The sequence below is a fragment of the Rhinopithecus roxellana genome, chromosome 8, assembly GCF_007565055.1.
Source record: "Rhinopithecus roxellana isolate Shanxi Qingling chromosome 8, ASM756505v1, whole genome shotgun sequence".
NCBI lineage: Eukaryota > Metazoa > Chordata > Mammalia > Primates > Cercopithecidae > Rhinopithecus > Rhinopithecus roxellana.
Genome location: NC_044556.1, coordinates 96,183,803 through 96,207,648, shown reverse-complemented (window position 1 = coordinate 96,207,648; position 23,846 = coordinate 96,183,803). Strand labels below are relative to the sequence as shown.

At 43.0% G+C, this 23,846-nt stretch overlaps 1 protein-coding gene across 9 annotated transcripts in view; it reads right to left on the bottom strand.

The window, feature by feature from the left end:
• DISC1 (DISC1 scaffold protein) overlaps positions 1 to 23,846 on the bottom strand; it is a 411,890-nt gene that overhangs the window by 172,888 nt on the left and 215,156 nt on the right. Inside the window, exon 10 of one of the 9 annotated variants that reach the window (XM_010374062.2) lies at positions 1,512 to 1,696. The exons of the other annotated variants lie outside the window; for them this stretch is intronic. Coding sequence (XP_010372364.1) covers positions 1,614 to 1,696 — 83 coding nt within the window. The 3' untranslated portion in view covers positions 1,512 to 1,613. Of the gene's footprint in view, positions 1 to 1,511; positions 1,697 to 23,846 lie in introns of those variants that run through there. 9 annotated transcript variants of the gene reach the window in all.

Here is a 23,846-nt window from a genome sequence, read left to right as displayed (position 1 = left end):
GGGTTTGGGGCAGGTGCTGCTGAGGGCTCTCCTTTGCCCACCTTGGAATGCCAGCCACATGCATGTGGCTTCTTCTCAAAAGCAGAAATACCTGTTTATTTTTTTATGCCTCTGGTGGTATAAAATGCCATGAGTGTCCTCTGAGGTTTTGTTTTGCTTTGTTTTTTCTTGTCCCCCAGCCAGCTAAGCAGGAGCTTTAAAACGCACTCAACGCCAAAGCACACTCATTGCAATATAAATGGAAGATTAGCAGAGGAATGCTAAGGGGAGGGTGGCAGCTTTTTTCTCTCCCTTGCCAATAGCCAGGTTTGAAGCGCCCTGCTCACCTTTTAAAGATAGTCTTAACCAAGCTGGCGATTCAGCCTTGGCGGATTAAAGAGACGGTGTCCTTTCATTAAGCCATACATAGCGCTCCAACTGTTTCCTAACCAGGGTTTCCAGTTCTTCAGTTTATAATCATTTGCAAGGACCTGAAACGTTTCTTTCTAAACAAATCTAACTGTATGGGAAGATCTATCAACAACAGGAGAGGAAAACTGCTGACTGATGGGTAACACAACAATAACATATGGGCCACAGGGCTGTGTGCCCAAGACTCATCTTTTTTTTAAAGCTTGAAAATGAATTCCTCCTGTCCTGCACACTCAGGAGGGTTTACTAGCAGCCTAATTAATTAAGAGCATCTATATATCTGATGGGGATGCCCCCATGGCTGGAACAGGTGCTCTCTGCTCCTCCTGGGTACCTCACTGTTCCCTCTATTATTATTATTTTTTAAACACAGTTCCAAACCACTTTTTATAGCCTCCAGGGTCTAGCTATGGGAAGCCTTCCACGAATCAGTTCCAGGTCTTCTGTGCTGCCTATTCTCATTTGAAGCAAAGGAGGTACATCCGTTCATGTTAAACAATTACTTTCTTTAAATCTTTCTCATTTCCAATCACATGGAATGACAGTGTGATAGCTAACCAGACATGTGAATAAGTCATGGAAGATTTTTTTAAAGCAGATTTAAATAAAATATCCCTCATTATGGTGCTTAATTCCATCTACTGCTAAGAAGACAGCCATCTGGAGCATACCAGCAAGGTGGGTATTAAGGAGGCATACACACCCCATACTGTAACACTGAAGCAGAGGTTTGACACCAGGCCTCAAGAAGACTGGTGATGCTATCAAGGAGGAATGTAATTGTTTGATTTATGTGTTATTTTTATTCTGTATTTTAAAGGAATGAAGACTGGCTATCACGAGGTGATAAATGAGGTCTTAGAAATGGCATCTTTCTTTTGAAGTTTGTCTCACGAAGTTATACCCTCCTGCGGCAGAGGATGCGCAGACCGTAAGCTTTGCCACAGCGCCCTCTTGTGTTCAGAGAGCCGCAATGACAACATTTCCTCGTCTTAAGAAACTATTATGACTTTAATTACAGATTAATTACACCCTTTCATCAAGGTTGAAAGAAGCATCCATACAAAACATGACGACTAGAAAGTCGAAGACATGCTTTCTTTTCTTTTTTTCTTTTTATTGTGACATCATTTCTCTTCAATGCCCTTTCAATTAATAGTAGTTGAGCGTTGGGGGCTGAAGTCAGACTCTCTGGGTTCAAATCACATTGCTGTGTCCTGCAGGCTGTCCTCGGGCAAGTTAATAACTTCTCTGTGTCCAGAACTCTGCATCACGTACTTATATCCTAAGGTGGTGGTGAACATTAAATATTAAGGACTTCGAAAGTGCCTGGAGCCTTGTAATAATTGTTAGCTGTTGGTCATTATCATTGATTTTTTTTTAATAAATCAAAGAATTGTTACATTTCTCCTTGAAGTGTCTTCAGAGATAATTAAGTCCAAGTTTTTCATTTTGTAGATGAGAAATCTCTGGTCCAGAGGAGCAAAGTGACCTGCCTACAGTTGCCTAATTATTCAATGGCAGAGCTGAAACTGGAATTTAATTCTTCTGGTTCTCTAGGGCCCGGATTTCTGTCTTTTCTGGAGAACAGCTCCCATAGGAAGCTCTTTTTGCCTGTGTGTGCAGGGAGTGGACTTGCAGGAACTTTCTGCAGGGCCCTGGGGAGATGTGGGCGCTGTGGGAAAGGCACCGAGCCACACTCACACACCACGCTCAGAGGTCTGGGCACAGGAGTAATGAGTTGAGTAATCCCTGCCCCTTCTTGCCATGACAATGAGATCGACAATCCAAGACTTAGAGAACGGGATGATGTGCACTATAGTCTGCCTAGAAATACTGGTCTCAACCACTTTCAGGAAGACTAAAATGACCACACACATATACCAAAAAATCTAGTGCCTGTAAATCTGTTTCTAGAGTACCAGATTCCTAAGCTGCCATATCTTCTGAGATAATACCCAACTCCAAAGGCTGAGCTTCCAAGAGGGCCCTGTATGAATATGGAACTAAGAGGCACGCTGGCTGCAGAACTGACTTCTCTCACGGAAAGTTTCTGTTCATTTTCTTTTTAAAGAAGATATCGTATCACAAAAAGACAAATGTCATGTGATTCCACTTATATGAGACACCTAGAGTAGTCAAATTCAGAGACAGAAAGTAGAACAGAGGTTGCCAGAGGCTGGGGGAAGGGAGAATGAGGAGTTATTATTTAATGGATATAACCAATATTGCCAAGGAAATAGATGTCGGTCTACAGATTAGTGTCTACACTTTCAAAACTCAACCTAATGTTTATTAGGCTAAAGATTATTTTACCTTGAATTAAGACACATAATACAACGAAGGTTTAGCCTCCCATCTTGGGTGAACCTCTGGAATTTCTTAACCTCCTTTTGATTTTCTGGCATCACTGAAAGCCGACATATAAACAAACCAGTGTAACACAATCACTGGCCAATGTTTTGGTGGTCTTTGGCAAACATGAAGAGTGGGCATTAACGAATGATACCAGACAATTCTCTTCCCCCACAAAGACATGTTGACTTCAGATAGGAAACATGAGCATATAGCAATTGTCAGACTCCCAGGTCAGCATATCTGTTTGGAAAGAGCTCTCGAGTGAAGACCGAAAGATGGGGTTCTAGCTCCAGCTCACCTATGCACTTGTCGGACCTCGGCAAATGGAGTGAGTTCTCTGGGCCTTTGCTTGCTCCTCTCTAAAACAGGGACTCAATAGGTGATCTCTAAAGTCCTTCAGTGATCATTCTGTGACCTGAGCCCAATACCGCTCCAGGTCTACCACAGCCGTGGTGTGAGGTACTATTCGTAACTACATAATTGAGAAACTTTCAAAGGAGATTTAATTGTACTAAGACTACCATGCGACCAAATAAAATCATTAGACTGCTACTTTCTCTTTCTGGGATAACCTGATATTCAGGATGAGAGACTGAACATAGGATTTTATATATCGAAACAAAAATAAAATTGGAAGGAACAATATACAAGAATTTTTGTATAAGGAAGGCTTCTTAACATCTATCCTTTCTTTCCAAATGGTCATTACGTCGTTCAGTACCAAAAAATGGTGTCCACCCCCTCAGAATTATTATTATTTTTTTTTTGAGACGTGTCTCCCTGTCACCCAAGCTTGAGTACAGTGGTGCGATCTCGGCTCACTGCAAGCTCTGCCTCCCAGGTTCACACCATTCTCCTGCCTCAGCCTCCCGCATAACTGGGACTACTGGCGACCACCACCACACCCCGCTAATTTTTTGTATTTTTAGTAGAGATGGGGCTTCACTGTGTTAGCTAGGATGGTCTCCATCTCCTGACCTCATGATCCACCTGCCTCTGCCTCCCAAAGTGCTGGGATTACAGGCGTGAGCCACCGCGCCCGGCCCACCCCCTCAGGTTTTCTAATGACACCATCAATATATAGAAAATGGAGGCAACGCATACGAGCCTCTTATAACTGAAACTCTTATAAATGAAAGATGAAGGTGCTTGTTATACAGACGAGATATAGGGAAGCCTGATGTAGGAAAAAAAATGAAAACTTCTAAAATTCCTTTCTGTTTTCATCTGAAAATTTGCCCTCAGAAATGAGAATAATGGAAAATTACAAGTAGCGTTTTATAAATGATGAGCTGCATGTGTTTCTATTGTTAACTTTGTGTGACAAAAACTATGTTTAATCTCAAGTGTTCATATACTGCTAGCTGGCTATACTCTGCAAAAGGATTTATGAAAAAGATTTTCATAAAAAAACGTCTATAGTGCCAGCCAGTACAGCCCTTTCATGTGCAAAAGCACTAAAAGAACTCCCCAGTGCAAGAGCAAAGGGCATTTTTCTCTTCAGGGGACACAGTGATTTCCTCCAAGAAAAGGAAGAATTGAATACCGGCTTTGATTCTGAGTTTCCGCTCATGGACTTCTGATCTACACTGGTGCTTTTCCTCCACATTGTGCCACGAGGGACTGGGAGTAGACTAGACCTTGGCTCCAGCATCCTTTCATCCTTACGGAGATGAGAAACCAGGGACTCATTACCCTACTTTCTTAAAAAGCCCAGGGCAAAGAAATGGATCAACTCGCCTAGAGATTCTGATAATGGAAAGAAGTTGCAGTCTGTCCCACGACAGTTTTAGGAGAAGTTCAATCTAACCCAAGAGTCTGAAAGAAAGCATATTGTCTTATTAAAAGCAATGGTTCGAATCTACCTGAATTCAACATAAAACTATGCTTTTGTTAAAAGAATGTTTTAGGGCCGGGTGCGGTGGCTCAAGCCTGTAATCCCAGCACTTCGGGAGGCCGAGACGGGCGGATCACGAGGTCAGGAGATCGAGACCATCCCGGCTAACACAGTGAAACCCCGTCTCTACTAAAAATACAAAAAAAAAAAAAAACTAGCTGGGCGAGGTGGCGGGCGCCTGTAGTTCCAGCTACTCGGGAGGCTGAGGCGGGAGAATGGCGCAAACCCGAGAGGCAGAGCTTGCAGTGAGCTGAGATCGGGCCACTGCACTCCAGTCCGGGTGACAGAGCGAGACTCCGCCTCAAAAAAAAAAAAAAAAAAAAAAGAATGTTTTAGGGCCGGGTGCTGTGGCTCAAGCCTGTAATCCCAGCACTTCGGGAGGCCGAGACGGGCGGATCACGAGGTCAGGAGATCGAGACCATCCTGGCTAACAAGGTGAAACCCTGTCTCTACTAAAAAATACAAAAAAAAAAAAAAAAAAAAAAAAAAAAAAAGAATGCTTTAGGCCGGGCGCAGTGGCTCACACCTATAATCCCAGCACTTTGGGAGGCCAAGGCCAGCAGATTCATTGAGGCCAGGAGTTTGAGACCAGCCTGGCCAACATGGTGAAACCCCTTCTCTACTAAAAATATAAATTAGCCAGGCATGGTGGGGGGTACCTGTAGTCCCAGCAACTGTAGAGGCTGAGGTGGTAAATCACTTAAACCCAGGAGGCAGAGACCTCAGTGAGCCAAGATCGCACCACAGCACACCAGCCTGGGCAACAGAGTGAGACCCCATCTCAAAAAAAAAAAAAAAAAAAAGAATGTTTTAGAAACTATGTCAATTAAAACTAAATTCTTGTTAGTTCAATATTTTCACGGCAATGAGCCTGCAGACCCTGTAAAGACATTACAAACTATGCACGTGCTGAAACTTGGAGCTTATCTACAAGCTAATGAAGACATGTTGGTCTTTTATTATCCCTTTTATTACCAAAATGGGATATCGGCTTTATTATATGAAAGCCATATAAGTCCTTTGCAGAGTCAGAGGCTAACTCTGTCACTTATTTGCTATGAATGTGGGCATTTTTTACTTACATGAGCCTCAATTTCAACAAACTGAGAACAATGTCTACCTTCAAGGTGAGAAATAAACTAATATTCATAAAGTATTCCCAACTGTGCCTGACACATGAAATCTCCAGCCATCATCACATTAGCACTCCATGGTGCAAGTCATTTTGAAATGATCACCTGATTGGAAAATATTACCAAACTAAATGTCTTTCCAAGTGCAACAAAGATATCCAGATGTTTCCTGGGTCACTTGAAGTCACCATTATTAACCCAATAAATGGCCAGAGACACTTATATCCTCTCTAAGTGAAGAAGAATGAAGAAGTCCTTCTAGTTCTGATTCTATAACATTAACTAAGGGTTGTCTAGATACCATCCTTAAGTAACAAAATATTACAAAGCAATCATACCCCAGATACTTCAAGACAGAAATGGCGTCTGAAAATCAGAAGAAAAAAAAATTTACCAAGTTCTTTCATAAGCAGACTATTATTCTTATGCTCAAATAACTAAAAACTACCTACTACAACTATGGAAAACCATTGAAGTAGTCATTTCTTGAGTACACTCCTTTGGAGTCCAATTATGACACCACTAAGGGAATCCTCACAATGGAAAACAGTTGCCATGAGTGACGAGAACACCAAGAATGCTCAGCTCAGAGGCAGCATTCCATCGCTGCTCTGCCTAATAATAGCTGCTGAAGCTATTTCCAGCCACTTAGGCCTCTGAGTCTCAGATGCCTCATGTATAACACCACCTACTCTACAGGGTTGTTTTGCAAATCAGAAATGAAATAACGATGATAAAGCTTTTTATCATCTGTAAAGTAATAAAACTGTTGTCAGGTACGGTGGGTACTGAAGCCATCCTCCTGGTGAGAGCCAATTGATAAACTTTCAAGAATTTTTGTGAGCCACTTGTTAAACCAGAAATAGCTGGAAATCAGCCATAGTGGGAGATTTACACTATGGAAATGGCCAGACGTTGCCAATCAGGACTTTTTTTTCCTGGAGAACTGGTTCCTAAACATTTAACAGCACACTATTGGTCCTAGTCACTGTTGTAAATAGATATAAAGCTTCCTAGGCCTACAGATGAGTGAGCAAACATTAATGGGAAAGTTATCTACTATGAGGTGATATCTCAATCAGATTCTTAAAACATTGTATGAGCAATGCAAAAAATAAAAAAGCATACTAAGAGAAAATGGAAAAATATCACGTGACAGCAACCTCTTGTACATGCTGTGGTCTGACCTTGATATTGAATGGCATCATCAAATTGCATAATCATTAAGATCTACCAAAACATAAAGCAAGTTAAAAGATAAACGTTACTCAAGATATAGCGGTTACTGTAGTGAAATCAAAAAGAAATAAATACAAATAACTAAATAATAATTAGGCTCTGAGAAAAATTCAGTCAAGTATGTCCTTTCTGAGAAAAATCTTCCAAAACCACAACAACCAAAAAAAGGAAAAACTTCTCAAAATCAATGGCTCACACCTGTAATCTCAGCACTTTGGGAGGCCAAGGTGGGAGGATCACTTGAGGCTAGGAGTTCAAGACCAGCGTGGTCAACGTAGCAAACCCCATCTCTAATAAAAATAAATAAATAATAATAAAAACAATGACAGAAAAGGCTCTTAACCCCAAAATGTAAGAAGCACTCCACCCGAAGGACACTCTCAATCATGTTTCATGGCATCTTTGTTAGACAGATAACCAGTCCCACACTGATGGATTTCAATTCATACAATGGCACCATCACAGAGCCCAGATGAAGCTCCTGTTTCCGATGTTCTTCAAGGACTTTCCTGTACTGACATTCACAGGAACAGAACAAAACTAAGTTAAAGACTCTCTTTAGATAAAGGAAACAGAAAAAAAAAAGATTGTTTTTACCAATACCATTTGAAGGCAAAAGTGCCCTTAGGGGGAAAAAAAAAATTGATGAGGGACAGAATCATCTTCAGCTGCGAGGTCCAAAAACGCAGTCTGCAATTCTGCCAAACTCATCCCACACAGGGCTCTGCTGGCACAGGTTACTCTAATAGCAAGAGGATGAAACTGGCTTAGATTAGAAAGATTTGCCCCAATTCATGGAATGAATCAGTGAGAGATAAAGGGTAGGGAAATGTGTCTCATTCAAGCCAAATTTCAGTTTTTGCAAGTGCAAAAAGATAACAAAAAATGAGAAATGTGGGGAATGGAAAATGCCTGATAGTGATAAGTCTGAAGATAGAAATGAATTGACTCTGCAGCAGGCAAAAATATTATGACATGCAGCTAGGAGGGAAAAAATGTTGGCCCTTTATTTTCTTAAATTCTTTCCTGAAAATGTGGGCTTTTCATATCTGCTTAACCCTGAGAAGGCTCCAAACACACACATGGTAAGACATTACACAAAATATTTTTTTGATTTATAGGTTGAGCATCTCTGATCCAAAACTCTGAAATTTGAAATACTTCAAAATCTACTATTTTCTGAGCACCAACACGATGCTCAAAGGAAATGCTGATAGCAGCATTTTGGATTTTGGATTTTTTGGATTAGAGATGCTCAACAGGTAAATAAGCAAATATTCAAAAAAAAATCCTAGATCTAAAACACTTCTCATCCCAGGCATTTTAGATAAGGGATACACAACCTGCATTATTATGTTGACTGTGTCTTTGGCTTAGAGTATTGTCAGTTTTTCATAAACTAGAAAAACCAATCAAATGCCAAGATTCTTTAAAGTTTTATAGATTTCTGTAATAAAACCCTAAACTATTTAGAGTTAATTTAGTTTGCAAATATGAAATTGTATGGAAGAAAAAGACATCACTCCATTTCTCAGTTTTTCACCCTTGATTTCCAATTTTCTGTGGTACAAGATCTCTACTAAATCCACATTAAAGCATTCCATTTAAACTCCTTCCATCATTAAGCCTTTTACAGAGTATGAAAACTGGCAGCCACCTTGCCATGGGAGCCCACATTCTCTCTGACTGACAAACTTTGTACTCCTAGAACAATACGTGAATGGGAAAGAGGAGCCCCAACAGAAAGCTGGGCTCATCAACCCTCCAAGTCCTCAGTTTTCGACTAACACAGAATCTGGCAGGAGAGCCCAGGCTTCCTCACTCTGTAGCACTCATGCGCTCCATCATCTACTGGTGCTTCTTGTTTTCTTAAGAAGAAAAACTCAGTCAAAATGCAAAAGAAAAGAGAAAGTGGTTACATAGAAATCCACTTTCAGAAAGAGCCAGAAGAGATTTTGATGTAACGGCAACAAAAAATTTTGAAGTAGGCAAGAAATGGATGTTTCAGACTGAATGTTTGTGCCCTCCGAAAATTCACTGGTTAAAATCCTAACCCCAAAGGTGATGGCATTAAGATGTAGGGCCTCTGGGAGGTGACTAGGTCATGAGGGTAGAATCTCCATGAATGGAATCAGTCCCCTTACAAAAGAGGCCCCAGAGAGCTCCCTCGCCCCTTCCAGAATGGGAGGACATATGGACATATGGACAATGGAAAAGGCACCATCTATGAACCTGGAAACAAGCCCTCACCAGGCACCAAATCTATCACTGCCTCGATCCTGGACTTCCCAGCCTCCAGAACCATGAGAGATACATTTCTGTTGTTTATGAGCCACTCAGTCTATGGTACTTTGTTACAGCAGCCCAAATAGACTAAGATAATGGAGATAGATAGAAAGGAAATAGAGAATAGAGCAGGGTGGACAGACCTAGATCGTTGATGAAGAAACAAGTGAAAATGTGTCAGACAGACATGGGGCACATCACAAAATTTTTTTAGTTGGGCGATTGTACAGGAAACTAGGTATTGTTTCTAAGCTGAATTCTCAGAACCAGAAGTATGCTGGTTTCCAAAATAGGTTGATGAAATGCAGCTCCCACAGATGAGACCGTTGAGTTCAGACACCATTCCCTGGAGCCAGCTGAGGATGAGTGGGCACTCATGGGTTATAAATGTATTTTAAAATACAAATTAGCTTTTGGATTTTGCAGACTTTTCCAGAATACCTCTGACCAATCAATACCATTCATGGGGTGACTCTGCAATTCATCAACGTTTTACATTTCCAGACCCCATCTCTGAGGTTTCCACTTGCCCCAGATACTCGGAGAAACCTGGGAACCAGGCAAGAGTTATTAAAATACTAAGAAGGCCAGAAGCAGGAAGGTTTGGAAACTTCTACAGTACTCCCTAGAGAAACGGGACATGAGAAAGAAACTTGGACTTTGCAACATCTTTTTTGAAAGTAAATAGAAAAAGGAAGACTACAGGAATCAACTCCAAATTGTAACCTTCAGTGGAACAATAGAAAAGGTCATCCAACCCAGCGAGTGCGTGTAATAGTAAGTAGGAAGGTTGAGAAAGAGCAGGGAGATGGGGAAGACAGCATGCAACACAGACCGGAATGAAGACGAGCACCCTTGCCACCTCCAGAGACAGGCAGAGCTCACAACGCAAGTTCAAAACAGTGCTCCCTCCTCTTAATAAGGCTTTCACAAAAGATCCACAGGAAATTAACTGGTTTTATCCACATGGAAGACTGGTAAGCAGCCCTAAATGAATGATAAATTGACTAACCATTGGAATCACCTGGAGAACTCTGAAAAACATGCTGAGTCCAGGTCCCACCTTGGACCTAGGGCCTAGCAGGTAGCTGGGATGCTTAGTCAAGGAAGACAGCCACGGCTATAAACAAGCCCCCCTACTTAATGTCTTGGAAGACAAGGCAAGAAATTCAGTTAGGCTACATTTTATGGGGCAACTGAATTATTGAGTTAGTAAAATCTGTTTTATTTTGCTTTTTTGATGAAACAACTGAACTGACACAAGTGGTTGTTTGCTTAGATGTTTCTCTAGGCTCCATCTACAATTGTGTTTAGCCAGGCAAGCCACTGGAATGAATTTCCTGGCTGCATTTTAACCTGGGCCTATAGCGGCAAGAGTTAGCTGATGTTCTCCTCCCTATGCTCAAGTGCCTTCAAGGAAATTTGACTTCAAGGTGGGGTGGTGGCAGGAACTTAGGTTTCTCCTCTATACACCTTTTAGAAAATGCTTGGAAATCACAGCCATGGAAACCAAGCAGCATTCTTGAATGCACTAAGCGGCCAGATTCTGGGTAGCGGTCCACAGTCTTTCTCAGTGTGGCCCGTCTAGTTCTGACGATGAGAAATGACTGCATCTGGGCTGTGCTGATGCCACAAGAAAGGGCAAAAGACTTCAGCTAACTTCAAGATTCTCTGTAACAAACAAACAAATAATTTTTTCAAGATTCTAATCATTCTAGGTTATTGTTTTCCTGTGTTAGTTATAAAATCCCAGTATCACCAAAAATATTTGACAAGGTCCATGGAGAGTATCTAGTATAACCCTAACTTTTTCTGTGAAGAAACTGAGGCCCATGGTGTTTAAATGGCATGGCAGGGATCTAGGATAAAACCCACATGTCGTGATTCCCAGGCCAATGGCGTCTCCACACACCTGGAGTTCCATCAATGACACTTACCCAGATAATTGATTATAAACATTTTAAATCAGTTAAATAGATCAGAGTTTTCCTGCACTAGACAGGCTATCAGTGTCAACACATGACTTTGAAATGTGTGAAAAAATAAGAGTAGTACTTTAATTTCCAGAATAAATTTGTACTTGGAAAGGTGGGGCTGACATCGGAGCCTGTAGCTCTGGTGGGTCCCCTAGAGCCCTTGCCTTTCTGTCGTGACCAAAACTCAGAGTGCCTTGACCACTCTGCGACGCAGACAGCTGCAGGTTTTTCCCAGCAGGCTTGAAGCCAAACCGGGGCCTTGAACACTCCCACGCATTGATAAAGGTATCTACGTTTTTGCCCAAAACACTGAAAGAAACTGGCCCTGGCCCTGAGCCAAATTCCTTAAACCCTCATGTAAACTCCATCCCCTGAGCACCTCGCTGCGGACGTTTCTAGGTGGAAGACCCCTTTGTTCACGCTGCCGCCGCAGGATTGCTACAGCCCACTCTGCCTAAGCTCCCCTAATGAATGCTTTGGCCTGATCACTCTGGCTTTTACTGCTTCTTTCTTTGGAATCTCAGTAGGCCCCATTTTGGGAAAGTTCGGGGCTCTCCCTTGGGGGGACTCCCCTGCCACCACCTTTGGGGCAATTCCAACGACGGGTTCAGCAGGATGAAACAAGGTCACAAAATGAAGCTTCAAGAGGATATGAAGGAAAATACCGTGACTTCAGTTCCCCACTGAGCAGCACTGGGAACCATTATCATTGCAACCTGCTCACGCAGGGTAGGCAAGCTCCCTGGGCTGTGGCCACATAAAGAAATGGCAAGGGCAGGTTTTCAACTAGAAGGTCATGTGCCTGCGCACAGGAGAATTACTCTGAAGCAGGGACATGAGAGAAAATCAATGCATGGGAACTAACTGGGCTGCAGGCACTGAAAGCACCTGGAAGTAAGCTCATCCTTAAAATAAATAAGACAGGTTTCCACAATATCCACAACATTGCTTCAGCAACTTTGATTTCAAACAGCATTTCATTACCAACTGCATTTTAATGGGCACCCCGAGAAGCAGAGGGGAAGCAGAACAGGGGAAGGGGGAAAGGAGATGTCTAACTGCTGTTATGCTCCTGTACTTGCCACCTTCTTCCTGCCTCTTCATTGCATAGTTTCTGTGCTGCATTTTACCATCCACATGCCACAGGATTCATTATGTTCCAATACACTGTGACACATAAATCTGCAATCCAACCGACAGCTCATAAGGTCACCATCCAAATTGGGCAACCCATCTCCCATCTGATCATTCTTGCAACTAATGAGCTGTTTAGGCTCACACAGCTTGACAAACATTTGTATGAGTTTATGTTTGCTGAAGCCTTTGGCATATGCACGTCAAGTCAAAAACAAAGCTAAAACAAAGTCATCGCCGGATAGTCACCCGGAGAGTGGCAGCCACAACTTTCACGTTCGAAGTGCCATTTTAGGATCTGAACTTAAACAGTATGGCAGCTGTTTGATTTGGATATCACATAAAATTAATGGCCTAACTAGCAATGAGAACCTTTTTTGGAATATGCATGTGAACATATTCAAGGAAGAAAGATGTGCTGAGGGTTTTTACAGACTTTGAATCAAGTCCCAAATTAGAGACTTGCTTTTGTGGGCTGTGAAAATGGACCAGCTGAAGAGAAAGAAAGGGAAACGTCACTTCCCTTTGGATATAATCACCCTTAAAGTCATTTTGTGGAAAGGAAAATAAGTCATACTTAGGAAGGACAGAACGTACAGGGCTTTTGGTTTGAGGGCATGAGGGACATCTCAATTGTATTGCTCATCCTCAACCCCTGCCCTCCAATATTTGTGGCTTAGACTTTATGTTGTAAATGCAAGAAAAGGGACTACTTCATGAAGAGCATTCAAAAAGAGAAGTGGGATTTCAAATTTGGGAAGGAGGATTGTTATTTGCATGTTTGCCTTAATGCAAATGAAGTTGAACTGCTTGCATCAAATGGGGAATATTCTATCACTGTGAATTAAATAACAAGTTCATTTATAGAAAGTTATTTTTGTCTTTTTAATGTACTATTTGACAAAAATTGTATGTATTTATTATATACATAACATGTTGCTTTGAAATATATATATGTTACATAGAAAGTTACTTAAGTATGAGACCCTCTTTTGTGATTCTTTACAGTACAGTGTAAAGTGAACAAAGACACCTAGAATAAGGTGTAAGTTTTCAAAAGTGTCATTCACAAATTTAAGGATTTGCAAAGGACGCAGCATCAACATTGAAAACCATACTTTTCTTCAACTTTTTAAACTTCTTTTATATTTCCACTAAATAAATTCCTTTCCTTACCTAGAATTTCTTGTTTTTCCTTTGATATTTCCTTACATTAAAGAATTATCGTAGGGGCCAGGCACAGTGGCTCATGTCTGTAATCCCAGCACTTTGAGAAGCTGAGGAAGGTGGATCACTAGAGGTCAGGAGTTTGAGACCACCCTGATCAACACGGTAAAACCCCATCTCTACTAATACAAAATTAGCCGGGCGTGGTGGCAGGCGCCTGTAATCCCAGCTACTCGGGAGGCTGAGGCGGGAGAATCACTTGAACTCAGGAGGCAGAGGTTGCAGTGAGCCGAGATTGCGCCACTGCACTCCAGCCTGGGTGACAGAGTGAGACTCTATCTGAAAACCAAAAAAAAAAAAAAATGATTATTTTAGTTTATTAGTTTCTTGTATTACATACTTCCAAGTACAGGGTGATACACTACATACCACATGGGAAAGACATAACTTTGAAGTCTAGGATACAAACTTGAATCTTTTCAGAACATAACAACTAGAGGAGGCCTTGCAAAGATTTAACAACAGGAGAAGCTGAGAAATTCATAGTTGTAGCCAGGTGTTTTATTAGAAGGTTTATATATACTGCTCTATATTTTATATAAAAGAACTGTATGTAAATAGATATTAGTAGGTATATTTGCCAGGCGTTTTTCACATATTACACATATTTTACAATTTAACAGGCATTTTACTTTTTAAAAGTTTTACAATTCTATATATCACATCTATTGCATTTCATATTATCACATATATCACTTCAGTTGTCCCTCAGAATGACTAGAATCATTTTAGTCTAATTAGTCTAATGACTAATCACATTTTAGTCTACAATAGACTGTATATGTGACAGTGGTCCCCTAAGATTAAAATGCCATATTTTTACTGTACTTTTTCTGTTTAGATATGTTCAGATACACAAATACTTACTGTGTGACAATTGCCTACAGTATTCAAGACAGTCACATGCTGCACAGCTTTGTAGCCTAGGAGGAATAGGCTGCACCACATAGCCTAGGTGTGTAGTAGTAGGGTGCACCATCTAGGTTTGTGTAAGCACACTCTATGCTGTTCACACAATGGCAAAATTGCCTAACGATGCATTTCTCATAACGCATCCCCATCACTGAATGATGTATGACTGCATTTGATTATTTTGTTTCTACAAATATTATTCTCTTCAGTCCTTTTTTAAAGGACAACAGTAGGTTATTAAGGTCTAAATACCTCCAGAAAGAATGCTAAAGGCAAATATCCGCAAAGATGTCTAGCAGGGCTTCAATGCATCCTCAAGCAGTGTTACTCTTAAAAGCAGAAAAGAGTAGAATGCATTTGGTTCTGTTTAAAAACCATATCCAGAGGGCATTTCCTAACTGCAGTCTAATCTTTTACAGCTGCTATAAGGTCAAATATTGGGCCCAAATCCATAGCTGTGTGGCATAATCCCTTGTAAATGACAAGATGAAATTTGCACATAGAGAAACTTCAACTTAGTTACAATTCTATTTCCTTTCCATGTTAAAAACAAAAATCCCTGACTTCTTTCTACTCGGTATCATTTACAGTCTGACCAACGCATTCTTCTCTGCCATCTCTCTCCCAATGACAAAGCTGATGCATTTAGCCCTTGATACCAATGCCAGTTTGGGCAGAGAGGGAACCTCAATTGTAAAATAATTATGGCTGGTTGAAACTGTGAAGCCTGAGGAATCAGAGAATTAATTAGCCACTCCTGCCCTGACTTAAACAAGACCAGGAGCATGTCCCCCAAATGTAGATATTTGAATGCTTTACAAAATATTAGGAAAGTTAATAATGATCCTGACTGTCTCTTGGGTTAAGGGTAATGCGTCTAAGAAAGATGCATAGAAAAGCCGCGTCTGATCTTACATCCTTCGTACCCTTGCTATGCTCACCCCCGTGAGTAGTTCTCCTATATCACCTTTACTTAGCAGTGCAAAGGGGAGTGAAAGCAACGCATAGTTTTACAGCATTCCAAATCTAAAACCTGAGATAAATAAGCTCTGAAATAAAGATTCAGAATAATTGGATCAATGAGCAACTCCAAATGTCACCTTCAGATACTCTGAAATGAGATATCCCTCGTCTATGACAGAGGAAAGGTAAAATCAATTGAAATTTGTTTTTGTCAGTCAGGCCTTTGGAGATGAGCTGACTGGTGTTGAATCCCATGCTATTCCTCACTGGCTGTGTGATCTCGAGCAAGTTACTCAACCTTTCAAAGCCTCCGTTCCACGACTGAAAAATAGGAAAAGTAACATCCCTCCCTCACACTGCTGTTCCTGCTGTAGCCACAGAAGGTCCTGAACAGACCCCATATCTCACAGGAGCCAGACCTCCTCCTAAGCACCCTCTCCTATGAAGGAGAGCGTGTGAGCCCTTGGTAAACGTCTCACCTTGTACACCAAAGCTGTCCAGGTTAACACTTTGCTCCCTCCATTCCAAAGACGATGTCCCAATTTTACATTCTAAGCCTTTTGTAAAACAGAGGTTCAGAAGAGTAGGGAACTCTGCCTCCTCAAATGCTCTTTCTTCCACCGGCCATGCCACAGTCCCACTCAACTGGCCCACGTGAAGACCAGCCAGCCTGGCTGCCCTTCTGTCCTCACTTCTCATGGCCCTTACATGTGAGATGCTCACGACGATGCATCACAGCCAGCTCCTCCCCCCGTCTGTCTCCACCACAGCCTTTAGCACCTGTAAAATGAGGACACCTGTGCTGGGGGAGCCCCCATTCTTCTTTCAGGTCTGCACTTCCATGGGAGGTGTGAGATGGTCTCATTTCCACCCCCTTCGGACAGGGATGAACGTTGGCCTGAACCTGGGTTTGGTTATGTGAGTGACTATATACTCAGTTTCCTGCTGCTCAGGGCTGACTGTTTTATAGCAGGTTTTGCAGCATATTTATCTTCCCAACCCTGTGAGAGGAAGCTCAGTAGGTACAGGTAGTCATCTGCACATTCAGGTTCCTCAAGGACATAAAAGTTAGAGAAAGGTGGCAAATTACCCACTCAGAACATTGTCGTGAATCTAAAAGTCAATGGCCACCCATATCCCACTGGATTCTTAAGCACTTAAAGTTGCCTTAGAAAAACACAGTTCAAAAATATATTCAGAAGCTCTTGTCATCCACATGCCACAGATGTGTGAGGACATTTATGGTAATAACGACTAACGTATGGATGACAATGTATAGTAAGTGCAGAAGAAGCGCTCAGTAAGCTCTCGTCCTGTGGAAGACAGGCCCCCTTTAGAAGTCAGGGGCATGCCAACCTCTCCAGGCACATGATCCTGGGAAGCACTGCTGCCCTTGCTATGACCTTCACACACTGCCAGTGCTGGTTTCCCTGTAAGAGTGTCTGAGATGACTAGGTGACAGCAACAGCCTAAGGAAATCCAAAATTAAAACAATGAGCTATTTGTGTTCCCACTTCTACTGATGGCTGGCTGAACAGATAGCAGAGAGCCAGAGCGTCGGACTTTCCCAAAAGGAAGAGATATCAGGACAATTCAAAATAAAAAATGAACCAAAGACATATCCTTTAAATAGAAGTGCCCTTGCTTTACCATATTTAAAACAATTCTGATAGAATATTATGTTGCTGCTTCATACAAGACAAGAGAAATCTCTTCTTTTCCACTTTTCTTCTTTGTCTTCTTCTCTTTTTTTTAGTGTATGAAGAACTCCAAAAACATTTCTTAATAGAGCAACAACTTAGGTTGCATTCGCACAGGATCAATATCTCCACGGTGTATTTTTTTACCTGTCACCATCCACACAATTATTTCAGAATATTCCCTGTCAGGTTCTACTTTGTACTCCGCACAACTCGGAAAGATTTTCATCACCCCAAGGACATGTGAGAGAAATTTATGGTTTACTAGAAGGTTAAGCAACTCAGGCCCTAGCATTGTACAGACAGAGATGTCTTTCAAAAGGCAACAGATTTACTTGATGGTCAACTCTGGCATCATTGGTAACTCGCTAAAGGCTGTCTGTCATAGAATCCTACCTCATGCCTCCATCTGTTCCCTGATTTAGTAACAGTAATGCCAATGGGGACACAATAAAGACAGCTGAGGGGAAGGCACCCCCATCATCCAGGGACCCCTCCACCCTCCTCTGGGCCCTGTCACATGCACCAGTTATGCAGTCCTGCTCTTGGCACACTACCAGAGTCCTCTGTAGGTGGGGCCCAGCCCTCCCACAGGCATTTACTCTTTCACAAAAAAAAAAAAAAAAAAATAGCACAAATCAAGATTAATCAAGATAGAGAAACCTCTGGCAAGCAGAGATTTGGTGACACTTCGGACACCATGGTGAGTGCCATGGAAGCTCTTTAATGTACAGAGTCTGTCTCATGCTTCCAAAGTTCTGTTCAAATCAAACCACTGAATGAAATAAGGATCGAAGACAGTAGGGAACAAAATGGAAAATAAGACCCAGTCCTTGCTCTTAAAAATCTTACAGTCTGTAGAAGAAACTGCACATGGGCTTATGAGAATATAAAATCCATTCCTGAAGGGAAACCAGTGTGTTATGGTGGTGAGAAGACAAAGGTTCTATTGAGGATCAGAAAAGGTATCCGACTCCTTCACAAGCTTGTATAAGAAGTCACAGCTCACAGTGAGCTGCGTCATGCTTTGTCTTTGACCTAAAACCATACACTTGGAAAGAACCTAAAGGATCATTTGACAAGCAAAATGGTATGAGGGAAACACATACACACACACACACACACACACACACACACACACGCAAACACACACTTACACTACACCACACACACACCAGCGTCATCATAATCAGATCCCTGCTATTGGCTCCTGGTTATTGACTTGGGGACCTTGGGCATGTTGTCTAACTTCTCTGAGCACTAGCTTCCTCTTCTGAAAAATGAGGATAAGCCGGGCGCGGTGGCTCACGCCTGTAATCCCAGCACTTTGGGAGGCTGAGGCAGGCGGATCACCTGAGGTCAGGAGTTCAAGACCAGCCTGACCAACAGGGAGAAACCCCGTCTCTACTAAAAATACAAAATTAGCCGGGCATGGTGGCACATGGTTATAAGCCCAGCTACTCGGGAGGCTGAGGCAGGAGAATTGCTTGAACCCGGCAGGCAGAGGTTGCGGTGAGCCGAGACTGCGCTATTGCACTTCAGCCTGGGTAACAAGAGTGAAACTCTGTCTTAAAAAAAAAAAAAATGAGGATAATAATTCCACCTTGCAGGATTGTTGTGATAAGTAGACATAACATATATCAAGAAGCTCAGCAGGTACAATGTGTTCAACAATTAATATCTCCTGATATTTGGACTAGGTTCCTCAAAAGTAAACTTCAAAAGACTGTCAGTTATTGTCTTTTAAATATTCACTCATTGTTTCACTGCAAACGTTTAGAGTAAGGCCTCTATGTACAAGACACCGCAGAGTATGAATATAATATAATCCCTGTATCATGGGATATGATCTAATGGCATAGTTTGATATTGCCCAAAACTTGATCCAAGACATCAGGCAAAATATGCAAGGGACAGGGAAGAAAGGGGGCATTGACCCATCTCCAAGTCAGCTATATAAGAAACTGAAAATCAGTGAGGTTAAGTAACTGGCTGAAAGTTGCTGTGTTATTTTCTGGACAAACTGAGAAGTGATTGGGGTCTTTTGATGACTAGTCAACTCACAAGATTATCTTTGACCCTGTAGACAGACCATCCTGGACACATCCTATAGCCTTGCTACACAAAGGAGAGGCAAGGACAACAGCAACAGCATCACCTGGAAACTCATTAGAAATGCAGATTCTCAGGCTACCCAGGACCTCCTGAATCGTACCTGGCATTTTAACCAGCTTTCCAGATGGTTCAGATGGATGTTGAAGTTTGAGAAGCACCACCCTAGAGGAACTTCAAAAGACTGTCAGTTCTTGTCATTTAAATATTCACTCATTTATTCACTGTTTCACTCAGCAAACATTTACAGTAAGGCTTCTATGTGCAAACACTGCAGGGTATGAACGCAGTACAATCCTTGCATCATGGGATACCGTCTAGTGGCACAGTTTGATGTAGCCCCAAACATGACCCAAGACACCAGACCTGTTACACAAGGGATAGGGAAGAAAGGCAGTATTGACACACATCTCCAAGTTCTCCAAGTCACTGTATACAAAAATACCATCTGCTTCTTAAAACAATCAAAGTCCCAGACAGGCCTGCAGTCAGACCAGCCCTGTTTCTCTCTTTGCCCAGGGGAGGGACCTCAGGCAAACTGCCTCCTTTTGATGAACCCCACTTAAAAAAATAAAGTCTTGGACTTCAGGAATATCCAGGTTCTTCCCAGTTTTCTTCATTTCTTCCCAACTCTTCTGGTTTTATTCATTCACTTGGCAAATATTTCAGTGACACTATCTGCTGGGGATTGCTTCAGTGCTGGGGACACTGGCGACAAGATAAATGAGGCCCTATCAACCAGCAGTAAGTACCACGCCGAGCACTGAGACAGGGTAATGAGATCTGGCATTGCTGGGTGGCTGCTTTCCATTGGATGGTCAGGGAGGCTTCTTGGAGGAACAGGATTTAACTTGAGGCCGAAATGGCAAAAGGAGAGAGCCAGGTAAACCTAAGGCGAAACCATTTTAGGATGAGGGAACAAACCCTGAAGGTGTGAACAAGCTTGGGGCATCTAGACATGTAAGGAAGGTTCCGGCATGTGAAGGAGAGAGGAGGGAGAAGAGTCCAGTGAGGTCTTACAGCAACAGAGGGTCCGGCCACATGAGGCTGAGCAGCCAAGGTAACTTTCTGGATTATTTTGTGTGTGTGACCAGAAGAGTGCTAGGCAAGGATCTGATTTTAAATTTCTCTTCTTATAAAATGAGATATGGAATAGGCTGCTATGGACTGAACCATGTCCTCCCTCAAAACTAACGTGTTGAATCCCTGGTACTTCAGAATGTGACTGTTTTTGGAGACAGGATCTTTAGAGAAGTGATAACATTGAAATGAGGTCATGAGGTTGAGCCCTAAACCAGTCTGATCGGTGTCCCTATGAGGAGAGGAGATGAGGACACAGACACACACAAAGGGAAGGTCATGTGAGGGAGGACGTAGGGAGAAGACGGCCGTCCGCAATCCAAGCAGAGAGGCTTAGGGAGAGACCATTTGTGCTGACACCTTGATCTCAAACTTCCAGCCTTCAGAGTTGGGAGAAAATAAACATCTGCTGTCCAAGCCACTCGGTCTGTGGTTTTCCGTGACAGCAGGCCTAGCAAACTAATGTAAATTTAAGAACAGTGATCTTCACAATGACACAGGGAAAACAGCACATTCTCCTGTACTTCGCTAATTGGCACATGTTCTTATAAATGCTGGCTTAACCTTTATAACTCTCCAAATCTTAAATTGGACTTAAAAGTCCTTTAAGCTAGTAATCTAAACTCCAGTTCTGCCCGATCCCAGAGTCTTTTTCCAACAGTTCCTGAACTAATCACAGTCAAATACCTGAGTTTCCTTATCACGTTATCCTGCCTGAGTTTCTTTCAGCTAAGAAATATAAAACAAAAAAAAACTCATGCTGTTTCTTCCGGTTTCAGTGAAAAGCCTCCACCACTTTAGTTATTATGTTATTATGTTGCCTTAAATTCTTTTTTTTTTTTTTTTTTTTTTTTTTGAGACCGAGTCTTGCTCTGCCACCCAGGCTGGAGTGCAGTGGACAGATCTCAGCTCACCGCAAGCTCCGCCTCCCGGGTTTACACCATTCTCCTGCCTCAGCCTCCCGAGTAGCTGGGACTACAGGCGCCCGCCTCGTCGCCTGGCTAGTTTTTTGTATTTTTAAGTAGAGACAGGGTTTCACCGTATTGGCCAGGATGGTCTCGATCTCCTGACGTCGTGATCCGCCCGTCTCGGCCTCCCAAAGTGCTGGGATTACAGGCTTGAGCCACCGCGCCCGGCCTGTTGCCTTAAATTCTAAGATGCACTGTCTTTTTCCTTTTCCAACATTTAAAAAGTAAAGATGCGATTTGGAATTGACATGAACCTGCAGTGTGTGTGTCTACCCGCCTTGGAGCTGTTGTCAAACCTGGGATGCATCAGACAATCACTGGCATTGTAGAAGCAAGAGAATGCGACGATTTTCTGTTCCTTTTGAAAAGGTCGATGAAAAGCGAGGACGGAGGCTCTTTTTCCACCTTGAATTTTGGCAGTTATGTAGTGGCGGAGATTATAGAAAAAGTTAGCTCTCACTTGGGAAGGCCAGGGTCCAAGTCCTTGGATGGCTGGGAAGATGCTGCCCACATTCCAGGATAGACAGTGTCTTCACAGCTGTCCCGCCCTGTGGGCCCCTCCGTGGGCTTCGCCCTACTGCCTGGATCCTCCATCCCTGGTTACCAAGCTCTGCATGCCCAGCTCTTTCTGAAAGCTGCCTCCTCCTCTCTGCCTTCACAGTGACCTGGTCATCCCTGGAGGGTATCATGGCACCTGCAGCCACTCAAGTGTGGATGCTCACTCCCCACCCCTACCCAAGCAGTCAGTGTCCTCCCGGGCCCTAACGTGGCTCTACCTTCAGGTATAATCTGCTGCTGTTTGGAGGCTCAGGGTGCTCAGCTTCTCCCCCAGCTGTCCTTCTCGTTGCTCTCATCTGGGACATCCCCCTTCTCTGGGGGCCGTGATCCTGGATCTCCACCTCCTCCCCACCCCGAGCCCTGCTGCCATCCTCGCATCACCAGGCCGACATCTGGGCTCCTGGGTTCCTTGGCCTCACTGTCCCACCGCACTTCACCTTCGCTTCATCTGCACCCAAACTGAGCCACTGAGCTCCCAGCCACCCTGCCACCACTTTTCCCACACCCCAATTATTTCTGCCCCTGTTCCACAGCCACATCCAGCCACCCATCCCTCAACCTGTCACTTTCCCTTCTTTATCAGCCTCCAGTGTAGACATAGTCATCCATCACTTGACTCACCTTCCAGCCACTCCATTCAGCTCCTGAACCCAGTTGCCTTTCTCCTCCACCTGCCTGGAAAACCCCAGCCTGGCGTGCCCACTCTTGCCGTTTCCTCTCCCTGAAGCAGGCTGCTGAGCACAGCTGGGGAAAATGCACAATCTCAGGGACAGTGTCCCCAGAAGTCACTGGGCCACCTTCCAAATGGGCACCAAATCCACCTGGCAATTCTGTGCTCCCTGTGCCAGGTCTCCCCACCTTCAAGGCACCACGGCAGACCTTTTCCCACTCTCCTCAAACCTCCGCCGGCCTTCCTCCCATTCACTCACTCACTAGCTCACTCATGTATTCATTCAAAAGTGTTTGTGGAAACCACAGCCAAACCCGGTCCAGAGCTGGCACCAGGATGTGGCTCAGTCATTCATCACCCTTCTCTGCTTTCTCTTTGTAAACCAAAAATAAAATTCTAAGGTCCTCAACCACGTTAATGGACTTCCTCCCTGGCCAGAGAACTCTAAAATTTAACCAGAAAGACTGGCTCAGGCCATGACATTCAACGAGTGGGGTTGAACGTGCCTCATTATACCCTCCGGTATTAACATCAACACAGACCTTACATCTGATAACAAACATTTACAATCTAGTCTCTCTGAAGCCTGCCACCTGGAGGCTTCAGCTGCACAAGAAAACTTTGGTCTGCACAATCCCTTATCGAAACCCAGACATTCCTTCTTATTGATAATAACTCTTTTAACCAATTGCAAATCAGAAAAATTTTAAATCTTCCTATACCTGGAAGCCTCCCTGCCCGCCCAAATTGCTTCAAGTTATCCTGCCTTTCTGGACCAAACCAATGTATTACTTAAAAGTATGTGATTGATGTCTCATGTCTCCCTAAATTGTATAAAACCAAGCTCCATGAAAACCCTAAACCACAGGGTTCAGAGAGCTTCTGGGCTGGTGAACCCATGGCAGTGCTGGGAGGTGGCACACCTGGAGGGGGCATGGAAGCTCTGCGCCACCCCCATACCTTGTCCTGTGCATCTCTTCCATCTGGCTGTTCCTCAGTTGTATCCTCTACAATAAACTTGTACACATAAGTAAAGTGTTTTCCTGAGTTCTGTGAGCCACTCTAGCAAATTAACAAATCCGAAAGGAAGGGGGGCTAAAAACACCCTGGGCTCTGTACATAAGTTGAACAGAGCTAAATGGAATTCCGGGACAACCAGTTGATATCCAAAGAATTAGTGTGTCTCTAAAGGCAGGGGAACCCAACAAACAAAAACAATCCG